Source organism: Rhamphochromis longiceps, linkage group LG23 (genome assembly GCF_057381845.1).
Source record: "Rhamphochromis longiceps isolate RC_006_pf linkage group LG23, R_longiceps_female_GT1.1, whole genome shotgun sequence".
Lineage (NCBI taxonomy): Eukaryota > Metazoa > Chordata > Actinopteri > Cichliformes > Cichlidae > Rhamphochromis > Rhamphochromis longiceps.
In genome coordinates, this window is record NC_140578.1 from 27,925,948 (window position 1) to 27,948,474 (window position 22,527).

The 22,527-nt window shown below is 40.2% G+C and overlaps 1 protein-coding gene across 1 annotated transcript; it reads left to right on the forward strand.

The window, feature by feature from the left end:
- The first annotated feature begins 1,346 nt into the window (after positions 1 to 1,346).
- On the forward strand, positions 1,347 to 22,133 carry LOC146642107 (sodium/potassium-transporting ATPase subunit alpha-1-like). Its single transcript, XM_085398901.1, has 23 exons — positions 1,347 to 1,477; positions 1,925 to 2,035; positions 4,678 to 4,737; positions 5,090 to 5,191; positions 5,293 to 5,394; positions 5,600 to 5,713; positions 5,910 to 6,044; positions 6,448 to 6,565; positions 6,671 to 6,939; positions 7,034 to 7,342; positions 7,777 to 7,911; positions 11,348 to 11,540; positions 11,686 to 11,861; positions 11,972 to 12,108; positions 12,513 to 12,663; positions 12,748 to 12,916; positions 12,991 to 13,145; positions 13,240 to 13,360; positions 14,571 to 14,716; positions 14,850 to 14,980; positions 20,144 to 20,245; positions 21,122 to 21,213; positions 21,936 to 22,133. Exons 1-23 carry the CDS (start codon positions 1,466 to 1,468, stop codon positions 21,962 to 21,964), a joined length of 3,069 nt encoding a protein of 1,022 aa, XP_085255027.1. The 5' UTR covers positions 1,347 to 1,465; the 3' UTR covers positions 21,965 to 22,133.
- Positions 22,134 to 22,527: the final 394 nt, after the last annotated feature.

Genomic DNA, 22,527 nt, shown 5'->3' on the forward strand with positions numbered 1-22,527 from the left:
CAGTCATCCACCAGTCATCCCTCCATTTAAAGTACCTACTCTCACTTCCTTCTCTGCCTCCCAACACGCCTTTCCCTTTACCTCCTCCTCCTCTGTCTACCGCCAAACAATTTCCACCTTCTGGTCAACAAAACTATAGGCAGTCGTTGTTAATCCAGACCAGACCAATTTTGAACGGAGGTCTCATTCTGATCATCTCATGATGATCCATATGTCTGATTTGGCAATTAGATGCCCTTGCTGATGGAAACCTCCCCATGTATCCAGGCTTGTGACCGGCACTACTTGGCCAACCCAGCCATGGGTTTGGACTATCTTCCATACTGATCTTCCATGTGTGATTTTTTTTTTTTTGGTTTTAAATATGCTGTTGAATTGTTGCTGGAATGTGGTCAGCGTCTATGATCTCAGCAAGGTTTCTAATCTCTGTAACATCTTCCACAGACAGATGTGTTGATTTTTAAGAAATTTCCAGAATCACAAGAGAAAGGAATTAATGCTGCAGTTATGTATGCATTTTTATACAGTCAAATAGTCTGTCATGTAGGTCCAGTGAGTTAATAACAACCCTTTCACTGGCCTTTATACACTTCTTTAATAATACTACTGGAGATTTTTCATGTTTCTCACCCCCCCCCCCCTCCGTTTTACTATTTCCTTCCTCATCTTGCAAAATCCAGTGATTGCATACAGTCATGAATTTACAACAAACATATCCAACAACTCATAGTGTCCCAGCCAGCTATCAAGGACAGTCATTTCTTCCTAAGCAGGAAGATCACGGGTTGGTTTCATAAGGGTCATCAGGGTTACAAATTTCCTTTGGTTGCACCATCGATCTGTGATGAAATTCTGGCTGAACCAGCAAGTCTTTTTGTATTGTGGATTTGTACAAGAATACAGAAATTTGAAATGTCTCTAGTCAGATCATGCATTTTATTACTAGATGAGACCTGATAAGACCATCCATCCTTCAATCCCTCCATCCATCCACTTTCAGAGTGGGGATGGAGCCTATCCACTCTACTCATGAAGTGAAAATCAAACAACATTCAGGCTTGATGTGCTGAAATGTATAGTGAGGATGCATTCTGAGAGAGAAGGAGGGCTACTGAGTCTTAATGGTCTATATTTTGCACCTCTCTTCCTGAGACTGTAGTGGTGGGATCCCTCAGACAAAATAGTGGATACTAGAGGTGAACAAAGCCATCAAGCGGAAGACCTACCTAGTACTTGACAAGCATGAGTGATAGTGGCTGAACCAAAAACTCAGGTGTGGGAGGAGTTCATTTAGATCATGGAAGCTTGCCTCCCTATACCACTGACCTCCCCAACTGTGCTCATCCCTTGTCCTCTAACCACCATTCCCCTAAGCTCCTCCTACCCAGGTATAAAGGTAGGCTAAAATGAGTAACCAATAGTCTCTGCTCTGGGCAGACTGAAGGATAGAGACTGCACTGCGACCATGGGATCGAAAGTAAGTGTTGTCACATTTTTTAACCTGGAGTTTAGACTTCATTTGGACTAAGTCTGGGCTCTTTAATTTAATTTAAAAATTTTTTTTTACATTTTTTTAGCTTTAAATTCATTTCAGTTTTTGGTTATGAGTTTTCAGTTAAGCTTTTATATTTTCATTGGACCTTAATATCACATTCTTATGTCAAAACCTTCCAGCTTTAAAAACTATCTGAAACCTTATTTTAAAATTATGTATGCGAATTTGAATTCACTGTTCTAATGATTAACAGCATGCCAATCAACAATATATTATCTATTAATTATTACCAATAATTACAAATAATAATTAATTAAGGTGGTTTTCTGCAGCTTTCTGAACAAATAGAAGACGACGCTTCAGGGAAATCTTCTCACATGTTTTGAATGTTATTTAGAACTTCATTTTGTCCCACTTTGTTCATTCCAGCGAATGAATGATGACTACAAACTGGCGAACACCTCAGAAAATGACGACAAAACAACCAAGAAGGGTCACAAATCCAAGGATACGGAGGACCTGAAAAAAGAAGTTGATCTGGTGAGTACTCCTCTTTTGTGCAGCCACTCTGTGATTATCTGTCAGGTAACACTCAAGCACACAAACACAACTTCTGCAAACGCTATAAAGAGTTTGTAACGTGCAAATATTCATCTTAATTAAGAAAGAAAGAGGCATTGAATGGAATGACTTTCATGAAATGGACTTAAGGACAACGTTAATCAGTCCATGTTACAGCTAGAGCATGAGCTCTGGCTGCCCAAGCTGTACTTCATAAACATTGTTGTGTACCATCCCATGTTAAGTTGTTAAGATGTTGGCAGTTATAAATTAACTTTTAAGTTTTGCTATCTAAAGAAGGTTTAAATGCTGAGTGAAGGAGCTGGTTGTATTTATATATTATTTTTTATTTTATTAAATGATATCTAATCTTGTATCCACATACAGTAAACCTATATCATTCAACTGTCCATATTTATAAAATCACTTTAATAAAGTTTTAGGTGGGTTTGAATTCACATGTAGATATATCCGACAACCAGCAGAACAGCTAGTTTTCACCGCTGTCAGCCTTTTCTTGCTCTGAACCGGTGTCTTGGTCGCTTCTCAAGGTCACTGATGAAATTGCATCACTGGGGAAGCATCACAAGGCAAACAAAGGGATGACAAATTATTTCATAACAATAACATGGTGCCTGCAGGGTTTTGAGGGATAGTGACCTTGGCCAGGTCAGTTCGTAACCAAATAGAAAGCAAATAGAGGATTAAAATATTTTGCTGGTGATTCTTGTATGCTTCTAAAACAACTTTAGAAAAGATGCTATTTTGACAGAAGATGATATTCTGTTAAATAATTTTGAGAATAATTTTAAGCTCGTCCATCAGAAGGCCCGGTGAGCTTAGTCCATGGGAAGCTCTCTGCCATCCATCTGTTCTGTTCACGAGAATAATATTCCTCCTCCAGTATTAGTCAGAACTGACTTAAACTTACACACAGTAATATAGTGGTTCTTAACCCAGATAATGCTCAAGGTTAAGATTGTATGACCTTGACATTGACAAGCTTGACAAGGATTGTGATGAATGATTGGCGTACATACATGATTGATGTTCTAGTTTCTTGAATCCAGCCAATGACCCTCCTGCACAATGCCACCCAGCAGATTGTTATTAGGTGATTAAAGCCACGTCTTGGTTGCATATTAATGATCACTGTCCTATATCTTAACTTGAGCTCAAAGATGTGCTACAGGACATCTCAGTTCCATATACACATGATGAAAATGTGGGTTTTTTTGAGTAGGAACATCAAAATCAGTGGAGAAGTGTTCTCGAGCTGCAATAGTAGCAACAGTAGTGTATGGCATGTTCACATTATCTATAGCACATTTGGTAAGGAAAATGGCTTATTGGGTGAACCATGCAACCACACCCATTTTCTCATGTCACTGTAAAAACTGCTTATAAATGTGACTGATCACACTTCATCCAAGCTGAAGACTTCTCATTGAACAAGTAAATATTAATGAAATGCATCATTTTGTATTCAACCTACTCAGAGCAGCAGACGATTGAAACTTTAATTTTTTAAAGTCAAAGTGAACTTGTAGGTTAAAGACCTTTATTGTAATTTTACAAGCATACCAAAATTACATTTATACTAATTTCACATATAATGACATAAGTACTGGACCAACTTCCTTAAACAACAGTGCAAGTGCATCAAAAATATTATCTTAATCTCCTTTAGAAATATAGAGAAAAGTTGCTTTACCCACGACTGCTGAGGTGTTGTCATCACAATAAAGGCGCCTTGTGATGCTGACCACCTGGCATGAAGTTCGAGACAAGATGTTGCTCACATGCCATGATGTCAGATTGTGAACATCCTGCCTGTATGTGTTTTTGTTGCTTACAGTTAAAAGTCAGATGGCAGTCATGTCATCTGCAATTGTAACAATAGTGTTGGAGGTACGGATGGTTTCAAAGTTGTGTACACAGAATTTAGCAAAGGGTCACCATACAGCCTTGAGGTACTTTGGTCAGATATATATGTATGTATATATATATGTTTTTTTATATATAAGATATGACATGCTGCATCAAGTCAAAATGCAGATAGAGAATATTGTTCCTGTTGTGTCTTGTATTCTGTATTAAGACTACAATAAGTTGTTCTTTGACACTAATGAAATTGCTGAAATAATTTTTTGGGGCTAATTACAAATGTGCATGATCAACGTCATGAAATCAATGTTAATTTCTTTCATTAGAATTTATGTTGATTAAAGTTCAGCTACAAGTTTGTGAGGATGGACGCCCCTGCTGGGAAATTCAACTGCAATGTCAAAAAAATGAGCAAAACTCTTGGGAGGAAACATCAGTCAGATATTAAAAGAGTGGTTATTAGCAGCAACATTGTTTCCATTCACAGACAGATTCTAGTCTTACTTGACTGTTTGCTTTAGCTAATCTTAAATTTCCTCCATGGACCAAAACGTAGCCACAATGCTCAGTTTTTAGTCTTTTTTATGCTCTCTGTGTCCCTCTGGAGGACACGGGGAAGTTTACAAAAGATTTTTCTCAAAGGAGATTATAGCTGCAGCTTCACAATCACTGGGATTTTGACTTGTTTTTAAAAATGCATCTCTCAGTCTCTTTCTGTCTTTGTTTCACCTTAGGATGACCACAAATTAAGCTTTGATGAACTTCACAGAAAATATGGAACTGACCTGACAAGGGTGAGCACTCCAAATGTGTGATAAGGAGAGAGGGGAGGGAAGATTTGGCAGTCGGTGTATTTTTCTTGCATTCAATGCTTTGTCAACTTACTAGGCTATTTGTGAAGTAATGCCATTATTGGAGGTGTATTATCCAAGAAACACTGTGAAACTATTGCGAAAAAGTCAAGTCTGACTTCTTTTTCTGACATTAGATGGACATGACAAAAATAAATAAAATAAAAACACTCCTCAACGACCCACAAAACACACAATTAAAAGGGTCATAGGACCTGTAAAGAAAGAATTGTAGTGTACTCCACTTGTACAGACAGGTCTTTTGAGCTTGGAGTAACCGAGACACTGTTTTTAGGGTCTTTCTTCATCCAAAGCAAAAGAGATCCTGGCCCGAGATGGCCCCAACGCCCTCACACCTCCTCCCACAACACCCGAGTGGGTCAAGTTCTGCAAACAGGTGAGAGTCAAACCACAAATCTGTGTTTGAATTCAGATATTAGAAATGCAAAAAAGTGAGTACAACAAGCAAAGCCTGAATGTTTTTCCTCTGGTTTCCAGCTGTTTGGTGGTTTCTGCATGCTGCTGTGGATTGGTGCATTCCTCTGCTTCTTGGCTTACGCTATCCAGGTTGCCTCAGAGGAGAACCCTGGAAATGATAATGTAAGCAAGTCTTCATCTGAATTGTTATCTACTAAATAATGTGCATCCCAAAAAGTTGATCCTGTTCATCTGGATGCAACCTTTTCAGTTGAAAAGAATCAACTTTTTGGGACTACCTTCACTGGATGATTGAGCATGCATGAAGATAAACAATCTGTACCACTGTTTGCTGTACCACCTAACTCTCTCTTCTATCTTTATGTAGTTGTACCTAGGGGTTGTGCTTTCTGCTGTGGTCATGATCACGGCTTGCTTCTCCTACTACCAAGAGGCCAAGAGCTCCAGGATTATGGATTCCTTTAAGAACATGGTCCCACAGGTGAGACACTGAAAGGAAAACTAATGTAAATTCAACATATTTATAGCTTATATGAATTAAGAAACTGCAGTATTTTTTGCACAGTCTTAAGGGAAAAGTTCTGCACTGATGATACATTTTATCATCTGAAACTTTGCCGCTGGGATTAAAATCAAACTGAGTTAATCAAAAATTCCTAAAATCTTTGATTTCATAGCAAGCCCTGGTTATCCGTGACGGAGAGAAGAAAAGCATCAACACTGAGGAGGTGGTGCTTGGAGATTTAGTGGAGGTGAAAGGAGGAGACCGGATCCCTGCTGATCTGAGAATCATCTCTGCTCACGGCTGCAAGGTCTGTATCACAAATACTCTTAATGCCACCAAACATTTTTGTAGAGCATGTGTTTGATATCTACTATTATTTATTTAAATGAGAAGAAGACATGCTGTGATGTTTAGTTAGTTTTAGACATAGTTTAGTTATGGCCGGCGACAGAGTCGAGCTCAGCCCTCAGTCCATTTAGATTAGCTAATCTTGTGCATGCAAGCTGATTGCTCAGCTGAAACATTTTTATGCATGGATGTTAAGTTGCTAAGTATATTGATGCATGTGGTGGTCTTCATTCTGAGTAGCATTTTTGTGATTCATTCAAACATCATACCAGTTCCCATTTATTCCTTAAGTCAAATTCATATTTATTAAATAGTATTCATGTGTTTGTTTTACCTGTATTACTTTCTTTTTAATCTCTCAGGTGGACAACTCCTCCCTGACTGGTGAATCAGAGCCCCAGACTCGTTCTCCAGATTTCTCCCATGAAAACCCACTGGAAACCAGGAACATTGCTTTCTTCTCCACTAACTGTGTTGAAGGTAGAGTATGAACAGCTTGTGGTTGATAGAGAAATTTATGTATAATATTTATTATATTGCCCACAAGCATGTTCCATTATCAATGGATTTCAATTGTCCGTTCAGGCACAGCCAGAGGAATCGTCATCAACACTGGAGATAATACTATCATGGGCCGTATCGCCACCCTTACTTCCAGTCTTGAAGCTGGAAAAACTCCCATTGCCATTGAGATCGAGCATTTTATCCACATCATCACTGGAGTGGCCGTCTTCCTGGGTCTTACTTTCTTCATCCTCTCCGTCATCCTTGGATACAGCTGGCTAGATGGTGTTATCTTCCTCATTGGTATCATTGTTGCCAATGTCCCAGAAGGTCTCTTGGCTACTGTCACTGTGAGTTTTGGTGTCTAATGACACTCTCTTTAAATACCTTTCAATTTATTGTTGTCATAGTTTACAGTTTTGAAAACTTACGTTTTGTCTGTAGGTGTGTCTGACTCTGACTGCTAAGCGTATGGCCAAGAAGAACTGCCTGGTGAAGAACCTAGAGGCTGTCGAGACTCTGGGCTCCACCTCCACCATTTGCTCTGACAAGACCGGCACCCTGACCCAGAACAGAATGACCGTGGCTCACATGTGGTTTGACAACCAGATCCATGAGGCCGACACCACTGAGAACCAGAGCGGTGTCGCTTTTCAAAAGAGCTCCCCCACCTGGACTGCTCTGTCTAGAATCGCCGGACTCTGCAACCGTGCCGTCTTCCTGGCTGGCCAAAACGATGTTCCCATTCTGAAGGTGAGAAACTTTCATCTTTAAAACTCCTTTAATTATCAAATTCTAATGCATAAATTACACATCTGCAGTAAATCTTTGCAGAATCTATAGCATAGCATATGCAACTGTTTTAAATATACAGCTTGAGCCATAGCAAGAGGTGGCCAGTGAGATTGTTGGATCTACCATATATGACATACATATTTCTTGCACTGTGAGTCCACTAAATGTGACAGGGTGGGTAATTTATTGCAAATAGTATTTGTATAATATGTGTGGTTACAGGTTTCTTTTTGTCAATGTTGTAAATTTATTTGTTTATTAACCAACAAATATTCGAGCTATTATATTGTTATTTATTGCTCATTCATTTTTATTTGCAATATATTGTTATTAAAAAAGGGACTTGATCCATGATCGATATAATCTGTTTCTTGTTTTGCTAAAACCCGCAGAGAAATATTGCTGGTGATGCCTCAGAAGCTGCTTTGCTGAAGTGTATCGAGCTGTGCTGTGGATCTGTTAGTGAAATGAGAGAAAAATACCCCAAAATTGCTGAGATTCCCTTTAATTCCACAAACAAATACCAGGTAAACAATCCACACAATGTATTAAAATTTAAAATGATATTGTATATAAAGATTGTATGTTAGTTTATATGTGTGACTCCACCTAAGAGTCCACCTGAGACCTGGAAGCTGTGCCCATCTTTGATAAACAGTTATGGGCACAAGAGTGTAGAACAATTCAATTCAATTCAATTCAATTTCTTTATTGTCCCACAAGGGGAAATTAGTTTAGCAGCAGGAGGATAAGAACAAACAGAACAATACTATAAAACAAAAATAACAATAATAATGATAGAAAATTCAAGGACAATTATTTGCCATTAAGGAGACAAGACACAGTAGGGATAAAAGAGACCTGGAGTCTTTTAGTCCTCCTCGGAGGTACTCTAAAACGGCGGCCGGAAGGCAACAACTCAAACTCACTGTGAAGTGGATGGTTCACACAATTAATAATAGAATGAGCCTTTCTAAGCACATTTCTATTGTAAATGGCCAAAAGTCCATCTTGCCAGCGCCCTGAAATTTTGCTAGCAGTTTTTACCAGAAGTCCCAACCGATTCTTATTCTTCACCGTCAGGTTACCAAACCAGGCAGCGATACAAAAAGACATCACAGATTCGATAAAACTTCTATAAAACAAGGACAACATCTCAGATGAGACGTTAAAAGATCTCATTTTCCTTAAAAAGAACAGTCTTTGTTGAACTTTTTTAGTAGTGGCATCAGCATGAGATTCAAAACACAGTTTATGGTCAAGTACCAAACCTAGATATTTATAACTCTCAACGATCCCAATATCGGCAGTTTTAATGATAGTGGGTGATGAGCTATAAGAGGACTTCCTAAAATCAATAATCATGTCTTTAGTTTTTGACACGTTAAGTGAAAGGAAGGACTCATCACACCAATTCACAAAATCATCTACAACCTGTCCATGGCCTGACTCGTCCCCCACTAGAAGACTGACGATCACTGTGTCGTCAGCAAACTTCAGGATGTGTCTGTTTGTGAAATTGCTGCGACACTCATTTGTGTACAGAATGAACAGAAGGGGAGAGAGGCAACAACCCTGGGGTGATCCAGTAGAGGAGGAGAGCACATCAGAAAAGACATGATTTACCCTCACACATTGTGACCTATTAGTCAGAAAGTCTGTCACCCAGCCAACCAGACTAGTGTCAAGCTTGAAATGATTGTAAAGCCTGTCAGCAAGTAAGAGGGGTTGAATTGTATTAAATGCAGATGAAAAGTCAGCAAATAATAATCTTGCATGGGTGTGGGGGGCCTCAAGATGCTTATACAAGAGATGCAGGAGTGTGACAGCAGCATCCTCCACACCTCTCCCTGCTCTATAGGCAAACTGGAAGGGGTCAAGATGGTGTTCAACATGCATTAAAATCTCCTTCTTAATTATCTTCTCAAATGTCTTCATCACTAAAGAAGTCAGAGCCACAGGCCTAAAATCATTCAGTGCCTTAGGAGAACTGCCCTTAGCAACAGGAACAATGATCGCATGTTTCCAAATTTTAGGTACAGACTGTAGCTCTAAAGAAAGTGAGAAGATATAGTGAAAAATCCCACTCAGCTGATCAGCACAAGTTCTCAGTACCTGTCCACAGATGTTGTCAGGTCCAGGACTCTTGCTTTTGGTATGTCTAAAAAGATTAGCTACCCCTGTCTCATCAATACAAATAGATGGGGGAGTGATGGTCTTTTCCCTCAGTGTGCTGGTCTGCCTAGAACAATCATAGTTCTCAAAACGAAGGTAAAAACTGTTAAGACTGTCTGCCAGATGTTTGTCAGAGGTAAACCCCTCTAAGGTAATGCTGCTTTTACCTTTCGTCTGTAGCCCTGCCATTGTTTTCATACCAAGCCAAGCTCTTTTGAGGTTGTTACTGCTGAGTTCTGCCTCAATCTTATTTCTATACCTCATCTTGGCGATCTTTATTGCAGCCCTCACCTCCTTCCTCAATATTCTCACAGTGGGAACGTCTCCCTCGTTAAAAGCAATTTTCCTTTTAAGAATCAGATCCTTAATATCTTTAGAGAGCCACGGTTTGTTATTAGGGAAAGTCTTAAATTCTCTGACTGGAACCACAGAGTCTTTGCAAAAAGAGATGTAGCTACACACCACATCAGTGAGTTCATCCAAATCAGAAGTGCTCTCTTGAAACACGGACCAGTCAGTGCAATCAAAACACCCCTGAAGGGCAACACAACTGTCTTTTGTCCAGACATTAGTCCACTTCACACAGGCCTTCTCCCTCCTAATCACAGATCTGTAAGCAGGGAGGAGGTGAATAACATTGTGATCCGAAGAACCTAGCGCAGGTCCGGCCACAGACTTGTATGCCCCCTTAATTGGTCCATAACACAAATCCAGCGTTTTGTTATGCCTTGTAGGACAAGTGACATATTGAAAGAAATTGTTCAGTGATTTCTTAAGATTACAATTGTTAAAATCACCGAGAATAAAATTAGGAGCATCCGGTGAGAGAGTCTGCAGATTGTGTACCACTTTAAAAATGACATCAGCAGCAACTTTAACGTCAGCCTTAGGATGAATGTAAACAACAGTGACAAAAATTTGAGGGAACTCCCTCGGTAAGTAAAAAGGCCTGACAGATACTGAAAGGAGCTCGATGTCAGGAAGACACAACCGCTCCCGCACAGTAAAATTATTACACCAGCCCTGGTTGATATATAAACAAACCCCTCCTCCGTGAGATTTGCGTGTTACTCCACAGTTCCGATCCAATCTGACAGGGGTCCCAAAGCCGCTGATTCGCAGTGAAGTGTCACTGTCCATATCGGTCAGCCATGTCTCGGTAAGCGCCATCAGACAAGCCTCCCTGTATTCCCGTAGATGAAGCACATTCCCTTGTAATTCATCCATTTTGTTCCTAAGAGATTGGACATTGGCCAGAATCATAGAAGGCAGAGGAACACGATTCTTCCTCCGAAGTTTTCTTACACGCTGACGCACGCCGCCTTTCTTTCCGCGTTTTCTCAAGCGGCGGGGCTTTCCAAAATTAGTCTTTGACCGGGGAAATAAATCCTCACCAAGAAGCACATCTGTCCGAGCATTAGAAGAGTCGTACATAGACAAACAGGACCACCGTAATCCAAGTAGTTCCTCGCGTGTATAAGTGATTGTCAGTGAGAGTGAATGACTCCAGGTGAATATCGCCAACAACAATAAAACTAAGGTGTAGAAGATCTCCATGTCGGCAAAAAGTTAAAACCACGGTTAAGAACAGAGTTAAAACAAAGTTAAAAACAAAAAGAGAAAGAAAATGCCAATAAATGCCAATAAACACCTGCTGCAGGTCACCACAAGAGCAGCGCCCGTCTCACAGCTGATCACAGCCCTCAACATAGTCATTTTGCATTACATAAACCACTGATAGTATAGATAAGACCTGCATTTAAATCCAACCTTTCTGCTGTCCCACAGCTCTCTATTCATAAGAACACAACCCCCAGAGAAACCAAGCATCTGCTGGTGATGAAAGGAGCTCCAGAGAGGATTTTGGATCGCTGCGCCACCATCATGCTTGACGGCAAAGAGCAGCCTCTGGACGACGAACTAAAAGATGCCTTCAATAGCGCCTATCTTGAGTTGGGAGGTCTTGGAGAGAGAGTTTTGGGTACAGTTTATTTTCATTTCAACCATGTTGAGTACAGTACAGAGAGAAACGAGGCAGCTTTCCTCCCAGACCATAACAGATACAGATTCTGATTGATTCTGAACAGACAATTGAATCTCAATCGCATTTTATTTGTGCCTTATAGGTTTCTGCCACTATCACTTGCCTGATGACCAGTTCAAAGAAGGCTTTGCTTTTGACACTGATGATGTGAACTTCCCCACTGAGAACCTGTGCTTTACTGGCCTCATGGCCATGATTGACCCTCCTCGTGCTGCTGTGCCCGATGCTGTTGGTAAATGCAGGAGTGCTGGAATCAAGGTATGATAACTGTTTGAAAGAACATCTCAAATTTTGATTTTTTTGGATATAGTTTATAAAACAAATTCTGCACATAAACTTTAAACATTTTATCTCCTCAATCCTTGCAGGTCATCATGATCACAGGTGACCATCCAATTACAGCCAAGGCTATTGCTAGAGGTGTGGGTATCATCTCAGAAGGCAATGAGACTGTTGAAGACATTGCTGCCCGTTTGAATGTTCCAGTTTCAGAGGTCAACCCTAGGTTAGTTCTCTTATCAAGATTTATTTAGCTAACTTTGAGGATAAGTAGCCGCTGTTCATAAACAGAGGTCATGTAATCTGTAAAGCAAAAATGCCTTTTATGTGAAAATACTGTATTTTCTCTGAAACTTTAATTCTTTATAATACAAGTGTAATAACACTTCTGTTGTGTGGGGGGAAATGTGATTCATATGCAGCGGGAATCCAACATTTTCTGAAGTCGAATATTTTCTAATGTTGCTTTTTGCTTAACATACCATCTTTTTTTTCTTTTTTTGCCAGGGTTAATTCAGTCTTTGTTCTATACCAATGTTTTCATCTTGTCTTCATCATGCCCTGTGCTCAGACACAGGACGTTGGATAACAACTGCTGTTATACTTACACTGTTGTAATCTAATCTACAGGGATGCTAAGGCCTGTGTCATCCATGGTGGGGAGCTTAAAGACATGACCCTAGAGGAGATTGACGATGTGTTGAGGAACCACACTGAAATTGTATTTGCCAGGACCTCCCCTCAACAGAAACTGATCATTGTGGAAGGATGCCAGAGACAGGTGAGCATCGGGGGGATTCTCACAGACACAGTTTGACAAGTGTTTTATTTGTGACTTGTAAAAAACACTTTATTCCTTGTACAGGGAGCCATTGTGGCCGTGACAGGTGATGGTGTGAACGACTCTCCAGCTCTGAAGAAAGCTGACATCGGTGTCGCCATGGGCATCGCTGGATCTGATGTCTCTAAACAGGCTGCTGACATGATACTGCTGGACGATAACTTTGCCTCCATTTTAACTGGAGTGGAAGAAGGTAAGACCTTGGGAAAAATGTCGAATTATATAAAATACAAAGCATCACTGAATCTGCTAAATTACTTTGTTCAGGCCGTCTGATCTTTGACAACTTGAAGAAGTCCATCGCCTACACTCTGACCAGTAAAATCCCTGAGATGTCACCCTTCCTCCTCTTTGTGATCGCCAACATCCCTCTGCCCCTGGGAACCGTCACCATCCTCTGTATTGATCTGGGAACTGATTTGGTGAGCTGTTTGGCTCTTCATCCTGCTCTATGTAGAGGTTCAAATGGTAGATAATGCAGTTATGGGTTGATTTTGTTTACTTGTGGTGTCACAGGTCCCTGCAATTTCTTTGGCTTATGAACAAGCTGAGAGTGACATCATGAAGAGACAGCCCAGAAATGCATCAGACAGGCTGGTGAACGAGAGACTCATCAGTATGGCTTATGGACAGATTGGTAACACATTATTTATACTTTTAAACCTTTAATTATTCTGTTCCTATTTGCTGTATTATGTCTTGATGCATGCTCCATCATACAGGTAAAGAAATCCCCAAAAGTTGATTCTGTTAATCAGGACGTCCCGTTTTCAGTAGGAGAAATGTTTCATCACTCATCCAAGTGTCTTCTTCTGTCTCAACTGACTGAGATGGAAGAAGTCTCCAACGTTATAAAATGGTACATTTGCATACTTATAAAACTAGCAACATTAAATGAAAACTGGACAGTGAGGTCAGTTTCATGATCATTAATATGCAAATTGTCATTATTATTGATTATTCATCAACAACCACTGATCAATGGCCATGAGTACCATTCACAGAGAGTTGGGTAATGGCTGCAATCACAGCATTGTAAGATGGTAGCTCTTCACTCTTGTGCCATCCGCTTCATCAGAGGTGGTTTGGTTTCCCCGATGTGTAAATCCTGGCTATCCTCTTGGCACTTAACAGTGTACACTATGTTACTCTGTTTGTGTCAGGGGACCTGATCCTTGGGGTGGACCAATTTTTGGCGCAGCGTGTTTTGGGGTTTAAAAGCTGCAAAGACACAGTGTTTAGAAAAAAATGCGTCTCAACTGTTCCGATACTCCTGACACGTATGGGATCAGTACGGGTTTTGGCTTCGACTGCGGTTGTCCTTCTCTCCTGGATCAGCTGGAGCTTTCCTTTGGTGCCTTCCCAGCTTTGAGAAATATTCAGTTGGGATAACCACATTTACTCAGGGCCTTCTTGTGTGTGCATTCTTGTACCATTCTCTGGTCACAATTGTCGCAAAAGTAACAATACAAAGTTTGTAAAAAGTTTCTCATTTGAAAAATGTTCAAAAAGGAAGATGTTTAAGAATGAAGATTGAAGAAACTTAATAGGTCCAAATTCAATTAACAATAATTGTTGTTTTTTTTAAAGTAACATTTTGTGATCAATTTCAATATCACATTTGTAAAGTATTCCCAAATATTTCCTTCTGTGGTTTGGTTCTGTGTCATAATCTTTGAATTCTCTGTCCATTATATCTATTTACCTTGGCTTTGCATAGAATGACATTGACGTGTCATATTTGTTCATGTTTATTTATGAAGAAACTGCCACAGTTGTAAAATAAAAAGTTCAAACTTTCTCTGATAAGAATCCATTGACGTTTTCTGTTGTTTTCTTCATGGTAGGCATGATACAGGCCTCAGCTGGCTTCTTCACATATTTTGTCGTCCTGGCTGAAAATGGATTTTTGCCCTTGGATCTCATGGGACTTAGAATCTTCTGGGATAACAGATTTCTAAATGACCTAGAAGACAGCTATGGGCAGGAGTGGGTCAGTCTGACTTGTGTTACTAGCTGTACTTTGGACTGTGAAAATGATCAAACTTTACGTTACAGTCCACTGAAGTTTCAGTGCTCAAAATCAAAAACATTCCAATCTTTTCATCTCTTTTTTTATACACCAGACATATGAGAGCAGAAAGATCTTGGAGTTCACCTGCCACACAGCCTTCTTCTCCAGTATTGTGATTGTCCAGGTGGCCGATCTGCTCATCTGTAAAACAAGGAGGAACTCTATTTTGCAGCAAGGAATGAAGTACGTATACATCAAGATCTGAAAGAGCTCCAATGGGTGTGATAGAACTTTACAATTCAATTGTATTAAGTGCCAAATCACAAAAACATTTGCATCAAGGCGCTTTATATCATAAGGTAAAGACCCTACAATAAAACAAAGAAAAACACCCAAATCATATGGCCCCCTACAAGCAAGCACTTTGGCAAGAGGGGGAAGGAAAAACTCCCTTTTAACAGGAAGAAACCTCCTGCAGAACCAGGCTCAGGGGGGAAATACCAGTTAGGTTGAGGGGAGAAAGCAAGGACAAAGACATGCTGTGGAAGAGAGCCAAAGATGAAAAATAACAATGCATCATGGGTAGCTTAGCCCTATTTCATGAGCTGGTTCCAAGGAAGAGGGGTCTGAAAGCATCAGGTTTGAGGTAATGAGACCCAAATGCAGAATTCCTCCAAGAAAAGACAGTGAGTTTATTTACAGGGTTAAAAAATGCGCAAGTCCCAGCACTGTGGTTCCCATGGCGATTTCTCCCAAATCCCAAACAGTGCTTGTGTCCATGGTGGGAATCGTGAAACAGCAACTCCAATTCCAAAACACTGGCTCCACTCCCATGAAAACAACTCAGCTCCAGATTCATAGTGAAGACAAAACACACTGGTGATGGCTAGGCAATCCACCAGCAAACAAGGTTTTCATTAAGCAATCCACTGCCATACTGACGAGTTCAATACACTGTTAAGTAGGGATGCTGCCGATGACGGTAATCAGCTGCAGATGGCAGCAACAGATGAGCAGCAGGTGTGGCTGACTCCAGTGAGTGAACACTTCAGCGCTGAACAATACTCAGCACCAAAACCTCCAGGGATGCAAAAGTCCCACACAAAAGCACACACAACAGGGAGAGAGAGATGTGAGGGGAGTAGCAGCAAAAACACACACTCAGACACAACGGGCAGGTCGAGCGATGAGGGCTGCTGGACCATGACAGAAAGCTGAAGGCTCTGTCTGCCGTTCTACTTTTAAATACTCTCTCACGCAGCGTGAGAGCAAAGAGTTTTAATGGCGTGATATGGTAGTGTAAGGTCTTTAGGATAAGATGGGCACTGATTGATCAAGACCTTGTATTTGAAGAAAAGGTTTTAATATTTCATTCTGGATTTAACAGGGAGCCAATGAAGACAAAAAATATGTAAGAAATATGCTCTCTCTTTCTAGTCTCTGTTGGTACTCTTCTGCTGCATTTTGGATCAACTGAAAGTTTCAGACATCCTGATAATAATGAATTACAGTAGTCCAGCCTGGAAGTAGTAAATCCACGAACAAGTTTTTCAGCATCACTCTGAGACAGGAGTCATTCTATTTTGAACGTGTTTTTATCTCTGTTCACAAGTTTCTGGATTTCTTTTTTTTATAAGACTGAACTTTATTTTTCTATATTCACATTCTGTTTAACCTGTTGCTTTTTTGAAGAAGTGGTGCAGACTAATGAAGCAGTCTACTGACAAAAGTTACAAATAGTTGTTTAAAATGAAAGCAGTTTAAAACTAATTACTGAATGATTCATTGTGAATTAGTTTATTATCTAAATAAAGGCTCAGCTAGTTTAGATGGGGCGTGAAAATATTTCTTCCTGCCACGTGGGGAATTATGTCAAAAGTATGAGACCCGCTGACCTTAGGGAAGCACAGCATATTTAATGCCTACAGCACGCTCTAATTGCTGTAATAAAATGTTATGGTCAACAGGATTAAACTCTCTTGTCTAGCAGGACAAGCACAGAGATAAGAAGATCACTTGTAACCTTCACCCAGTGTTTGTATTTCAAGTTTAAGTAATATTCTTTGATTTAGAGTTATTCGTGGTTTTGGGTGTCAGTGTTTATTATAGCTTGTGTATAGTCTCTGTGCCTGTGTTTACTCTGCGCCTTCCCTGTGTTCTTCGTTTCATGTCAGGTACCATTGTCTCTATGTTTGTGCATCTCCTGTGTCTCCTCAGTCAGTCATGTCTCCCTGTCTCAGGGTCAAGTCCGCTTCTTTGTGAATGTCTCATGTTTCCTGTTTTATTTTGAAAGTCCATCTTCTAGTGCTCATTGTGTTCAGTTTTGGTCTAAGGAGCTTGGAAAGAAAAGCATCTGGACTTCTTTAAGTTGCTTGAAGACGTTTCACCTCTCATCCGAGAAGCTTCATCAGTTCTAGGCTCAAATGGTGACGAGTCCTAGATTTAAGCTCTGTGGGAGTAACCCACCGAGAGGGACATGGACCCCCTAATGATCCTTTACCTAATCACAGGAGCCAAGGTGTGAAAACGGGTGTGGGTCACAATCAGGCAAGGGTGAGCCCACTGTGAAACCTAGTCCCACCCTATCATGCAATTTCCTGTGGTCAAAAGGCCCAGGATGTGAGTGGACGTTAAGGCATCTGGGATCTCATAACTGGATTACAGATGGCAGACAGTTGGTGTAAACCACCGCCTCTGTTCAAAGATGGTCATTCACAGCGGACATAGATGGTTTCTTTCACTCCTCTTTCAAACTGTCTTCTCTGTCCAAAATATGACATTGGCATCCTCTAAAGAGTGACCTTTGTCCTTTAGATCCTGATGGACAGCCAAGTCTTGTCCTGTGGAGGCGGCTCTTCTATGTTGTGCCATGCGCTTGTGAAGTGGCTGTTTCGTCTCTCCAATGTAGAGGTCTGGGCATTCCTCGCTACACTGTTCGGCACACACTATGTCGCTAAGTTTGTGTTTAGGAGTTTGTCTTTGGGATGAACCAGTTTCTGTCTGAGTGTGTTGCTGGGTCTGAAGTAAACTGGGATGTCGTGCTTGGAGAAAACTCTCCTGAGTTTTTCTGATGCACCGGCTACATAGGGGAGGATAATGTTGTTACGTCTGTCTTTCTGATCCTCCCTAGCTGGTGTCTGACCTTCTTTTCTGTGCATCTTTGCTGACTTGATGAAAGCCCCATTAGGATTACCACATGTTTCAGAGCTTCCTTTACATGTGTGCATTCCCTCTTTTTTCCTTCAGGCTTAGAGGGAAGATTTTCTGCCTGGTGGTGTAGGGTCCTGATTACTCCAGGTTTGTGTTCCAGAGGGTGATGGGAGTCAAATAGGATGCTCTGGTCTGTGTGTGTGGGCTTTCAGTAAACTTCTGTTTTCCATTCCCTTCAATGTGCGCGGCACAGTCCTGGAATGGCAAACAGTCATCCTTTGTGTCTTCCCTGGTGAACGTTAAAAAGAGCAGTGAAGGATTCCACTTCTTGGGTTTTGATTTTGACCCAGGTGTCGTCCACATATCTGTACCAGTGGCTGGGTACACTCCCTTTAAAAGAGCCAAGAGCCTTCCTTCCCACTTCCTCCATGTAAAGGTTGGCCACAATAGTTTTGCTTCCTCCCTGTCTTGTGTGTATTTGATTACTCCCAGCTCTGTTTCCCTCCTGTGTCTCATTCCCTCATTATTTTAGCCCTGTTTTTTTCTCTGCCTGTTGTCGTGCCAGCCCTCGTGTTCCTTTTCTGTTTATTGTATTCCTAGCTCCCTAGTTTTGGCTTTCCTGAAATTCATGAAGTTATTGCTGCCTAATGTTAAAAGAATGGTTGGTTCAACAGAGCTCTGTCTTTTTGTCAGCCTGGCTACAGTGTTGAAGGGAAAACTATGGTTGTTCTTATTTTCTTCAGTCAGTGATGATTATTAAGATGTTCTATCTTCACGGTGGGCTTTTTTAAAAATAAAGCAGCAGATTACTTTTCCAGGCTAAATCATGATCTTCCAAATTTTTGAGATACCATTTCACATCTACTGTGATCAAATCTACTCCCTACCGCTGTGTAATCCATTATTCTAAATTTGAATATTATTAGGAAATGATCAGGCAAGAGAGGGTTTTAAGGACACACTGTTAAATGTTCAGTTTCTGTGCGCTTTGTCAGAACAAAATCTACAGTGTAATTGAAGTGGTGGGTGCGTTCTTCTACATTTTGAAATAAGTCAGTTGAGTCTAACAGATTAAACACCATGATGAGGCATTTCTAGCATCTACATGGATGTTAAAATCACCCACAATAATGATTTTATCTGAGCTGAGCACTAAATTGGATAAAAAGTCGGAGAAATCAGACAGAAACTCTGAATAAGGCCCAGGTGGACGATAGATGATAACAAATAAGACTGTTTTTCTTTTTTCTTTTTTTTTAGTTTTTCAGCTGGGGTGGACACGGTTAAGAATCAGGCTTTCAAATGATTAAAAATCTGTCTGGTTCTTTGGTTGATTAATGAGCCGGAAATTGCTGCGACACTCTCCCCTTGGCCTGTGTAGACCGCAACTTTGCTTCCTGGTCCAAACTCTGGATAGTCACGTTTTGGGATGTTTAATAAATTTGGCCAGATTTTAAGAAATGAGACCTGGTCCATCCAAAGTGGGATGGATGCTGTCTCTCCTAACAAGACTTTGTTTCTTTCAGAAAGTTTCCCAGTTATCTATAAAGCCCACATTGGGTTTTTTGGACACCACTCAGACAGTCAGCAATTTAAGAACATTCAGCTAAACGTGTGACTCCTGGTCCAATTTAGGAGGGGACCAGAGAAAACTACTAACGTTGTTTTGGCGTGGTTGCACATCGACTTCATATTAATTTTAGTGACCTCTGATTGACATAACTGGGTGTCATTACTGCCGACGTGAATTATAATTTTACAGAATTTAAGTTAGCCAGCAGATTTAAATTTCCCTCCCTGGAAGACAAGTGACTATGGTTGCCAGTGTTTCCAGCTTCATATGTCTCAGAACAGAGTTGTCCATTTCCAGAGCTTGTTCCTTGGCCGGTGTGTCACTGAATGGACATATGGCTGGTGGTGGAGTACCAGGGGCTTCTGTTTAGCATTTCTGACTGACATCAGCATCCATACAGCCTAGAACAAGTATAAAACTCGAACCATTTGAAGAACAAGCTCCGCAAACAATTTCAAATTGTATTATTCCACAAATCAGGCTGAAAGCTTACCTAAAAGCTGGAATGGATATACATGAAACTTAATATTTTATTTATTAAAGAAAATGAGCCAATGTTAAATATATATGTAGTACAACAAAGGATATACCAAGTTCCAGAACAGAAAAAGAGCACTCAAATCAAATATTAAAAAAATAGTTTCAGTTTTATTGATATTGACTGACATTTTTCTTTTGTACAGGAACAATGTCCTTATCTTTGGGATGTTTGAGGAGCTGGCTCTTGCTGTGTTCCTGTCATACTGCCCAGGCATGGACATTGCCCTGAAAATGTACCCTATGAAGTGAGTAAAGCAGATAAGCTAATACTATGATTTTCCATTAGGCAATAGTGTGAACGCTTAGAGATACCCTTTCTAGGCATTTTTTTTTTAAATTCAGCAATTATAATGACTAATTCCTAATGCACAATTGTCCTTTTCTCTGTGGTGTTTGTGGCTGTTTCCTTTGCCATCTTCATTTATGTACGGGCATTCACGTTCCCAAGCCAATTCCTGTCGTTTTCAACATTCACCATAACATCGACAGGATCAGTTGAGTCTGTTATCTGCTGCCCCTGCATCGCATCATAGAGTATGGCTCTGGCCAACACAGACTCATAATTCATCCTGCTCATCTTCTGGCAGATGTTTTCTCTGAAAAAGAAGATAGCTTTCCCCTCCCTAATAGAAGCCTTTTGTGTTTTAAGTCCTCCACACAGACCCCACGGATGTAAGTAGGGGTCGCTGATGTTCATGTCCTCCTCCTATCATCAACCAGTTCCTTAGTCTTTTCCACATTAAACAGCAGATGGTTATGCCAAGTACAAAAGTTGTCCACCACAGTCCTGTACTCTCACCACCTTCTCTGATACCTCCCACTACTGCAGTCATCAGAAAATGTCTAAAGGTGACAGACATCTGTGCAGTTCTGTGACCTGTTAGTCAGACCTGTTAGATTTAGTTCATTGACCAACTCCACGCTACATTTGACTTCACTGCTCTTTGTTTACCTTAAACCATTCATGCCAGTCCAGACCTCCCCCATAATCTTCTGGCACTCAAGTTTCCCTTTGTCCTTGGACTCCTCACCTGATGTCCTCAGTCACTTCAGCAGCGTCAAAGAAATAATGTCAGTGTAGTAGTTGTAATTCAGTCTCTGTCTGTCCATCCAAACCTTAGGCCATTATGGTGGTTCTGTGGATTACCGCACGGCTTCCTTCTCTTCTTTTATGATGAAATCAGAAAATATATCCTCAGACACCACCCAGGAGGTAAGAGTTTTATTCAGGAATGACCAAACACTTTGGACACATTTTTATCCATATTTTTTTCCTTCATGAAAGCCCTTTCTTTTTTCACCCATTTTTAAAAAAATTACTTGCACATAAATTCTTTGGAATTTCTCTGACTAGAAATAGGTTAATAAGTTATTAAGTTCCATTTGGCCCCATCTATTTAAGCGAGAGCATCTCATATATATAAAAATCCATTAGCTTTTTTTAGACACATATTAATATAAATCCTGTTTTCAATGCCATTATTATTAATAATTTTAATTAATAATTTGTTTAAAACTAAAAACTAAAAATCATGATCAAATATCAATCCTTTTAGCCCTTCCACCAAATGTATTTACATTGGTTAACATTTAAACTAACCTTGAGACTACAAGCATCAGCAAAGAAAAAGGTACTAAAAGTCCAAAAGTTTTAAATGGTTGAATATCTTAAGAAACCAAAGTAAACTCTAAACTCCACTAGTTAAAGTCAGTCACGATGCTTGAATCTAAGCAGAACCTGTATGCAGGGCTGGCTCTGATACAGCTGTGTGAAACTGTCCATGTTAAAGCCTTTTACATATTTAATTACAAATGCATAATCAACAGAGTTATATCAAAAATCTTTGTCATTTGGACAACATAAAGAATTAAAAAAAATGTGAGGTGAAATTTCACAAAAATGATGTCCCTAATCGTGTCTCCTTTGGTTTTTAGGCTGGTTGGAGAAGGAGACATACTACTGAGCCAACATGAGACAGACATGAAGGCAGTGTGTGTTTCATCACTACTTAATGTTATCTTAAGTGTTTGTTAGAGATGCTATAGCTCTAAAAACACCACAAAGCATGGATAGATTAAGAATATCTTTATGAATGTGTGTACCGAAATAAAGTATTTCTAATCTAAAATCAAGGCTGTCTGCATTTTTATTCAGTTTTCTTGTACGTTTCTTTGTTATGTTAAAAGTGGGGAAAAAAACTGTCTCAGGGTTTTTTTTCCCCAAGGTTCAGTATCTTGCCTGTGAATACTCTCCAAAGTTTTTAACTTTCTGAGAAGAAGTTAGAGATGATTTGTTTAGGGGCACCTGCTACTTTATGGACACTAAGTTGTGTAATCCTCACATTCATTTCTGAGATTTTAAATGTTTTCCTTGTCCTCCTAGTATTTTACAAAATCCCTCCCCTTGTACTTTAACAACCTCATCTCCACCTCACCCTGCACCATGCATAGCCAAGTGGCTACAAAGAATCATAAACGTCACATCCAACAACCTGCATCGGCCAGCCATTAAGACAACCTTTCCTGC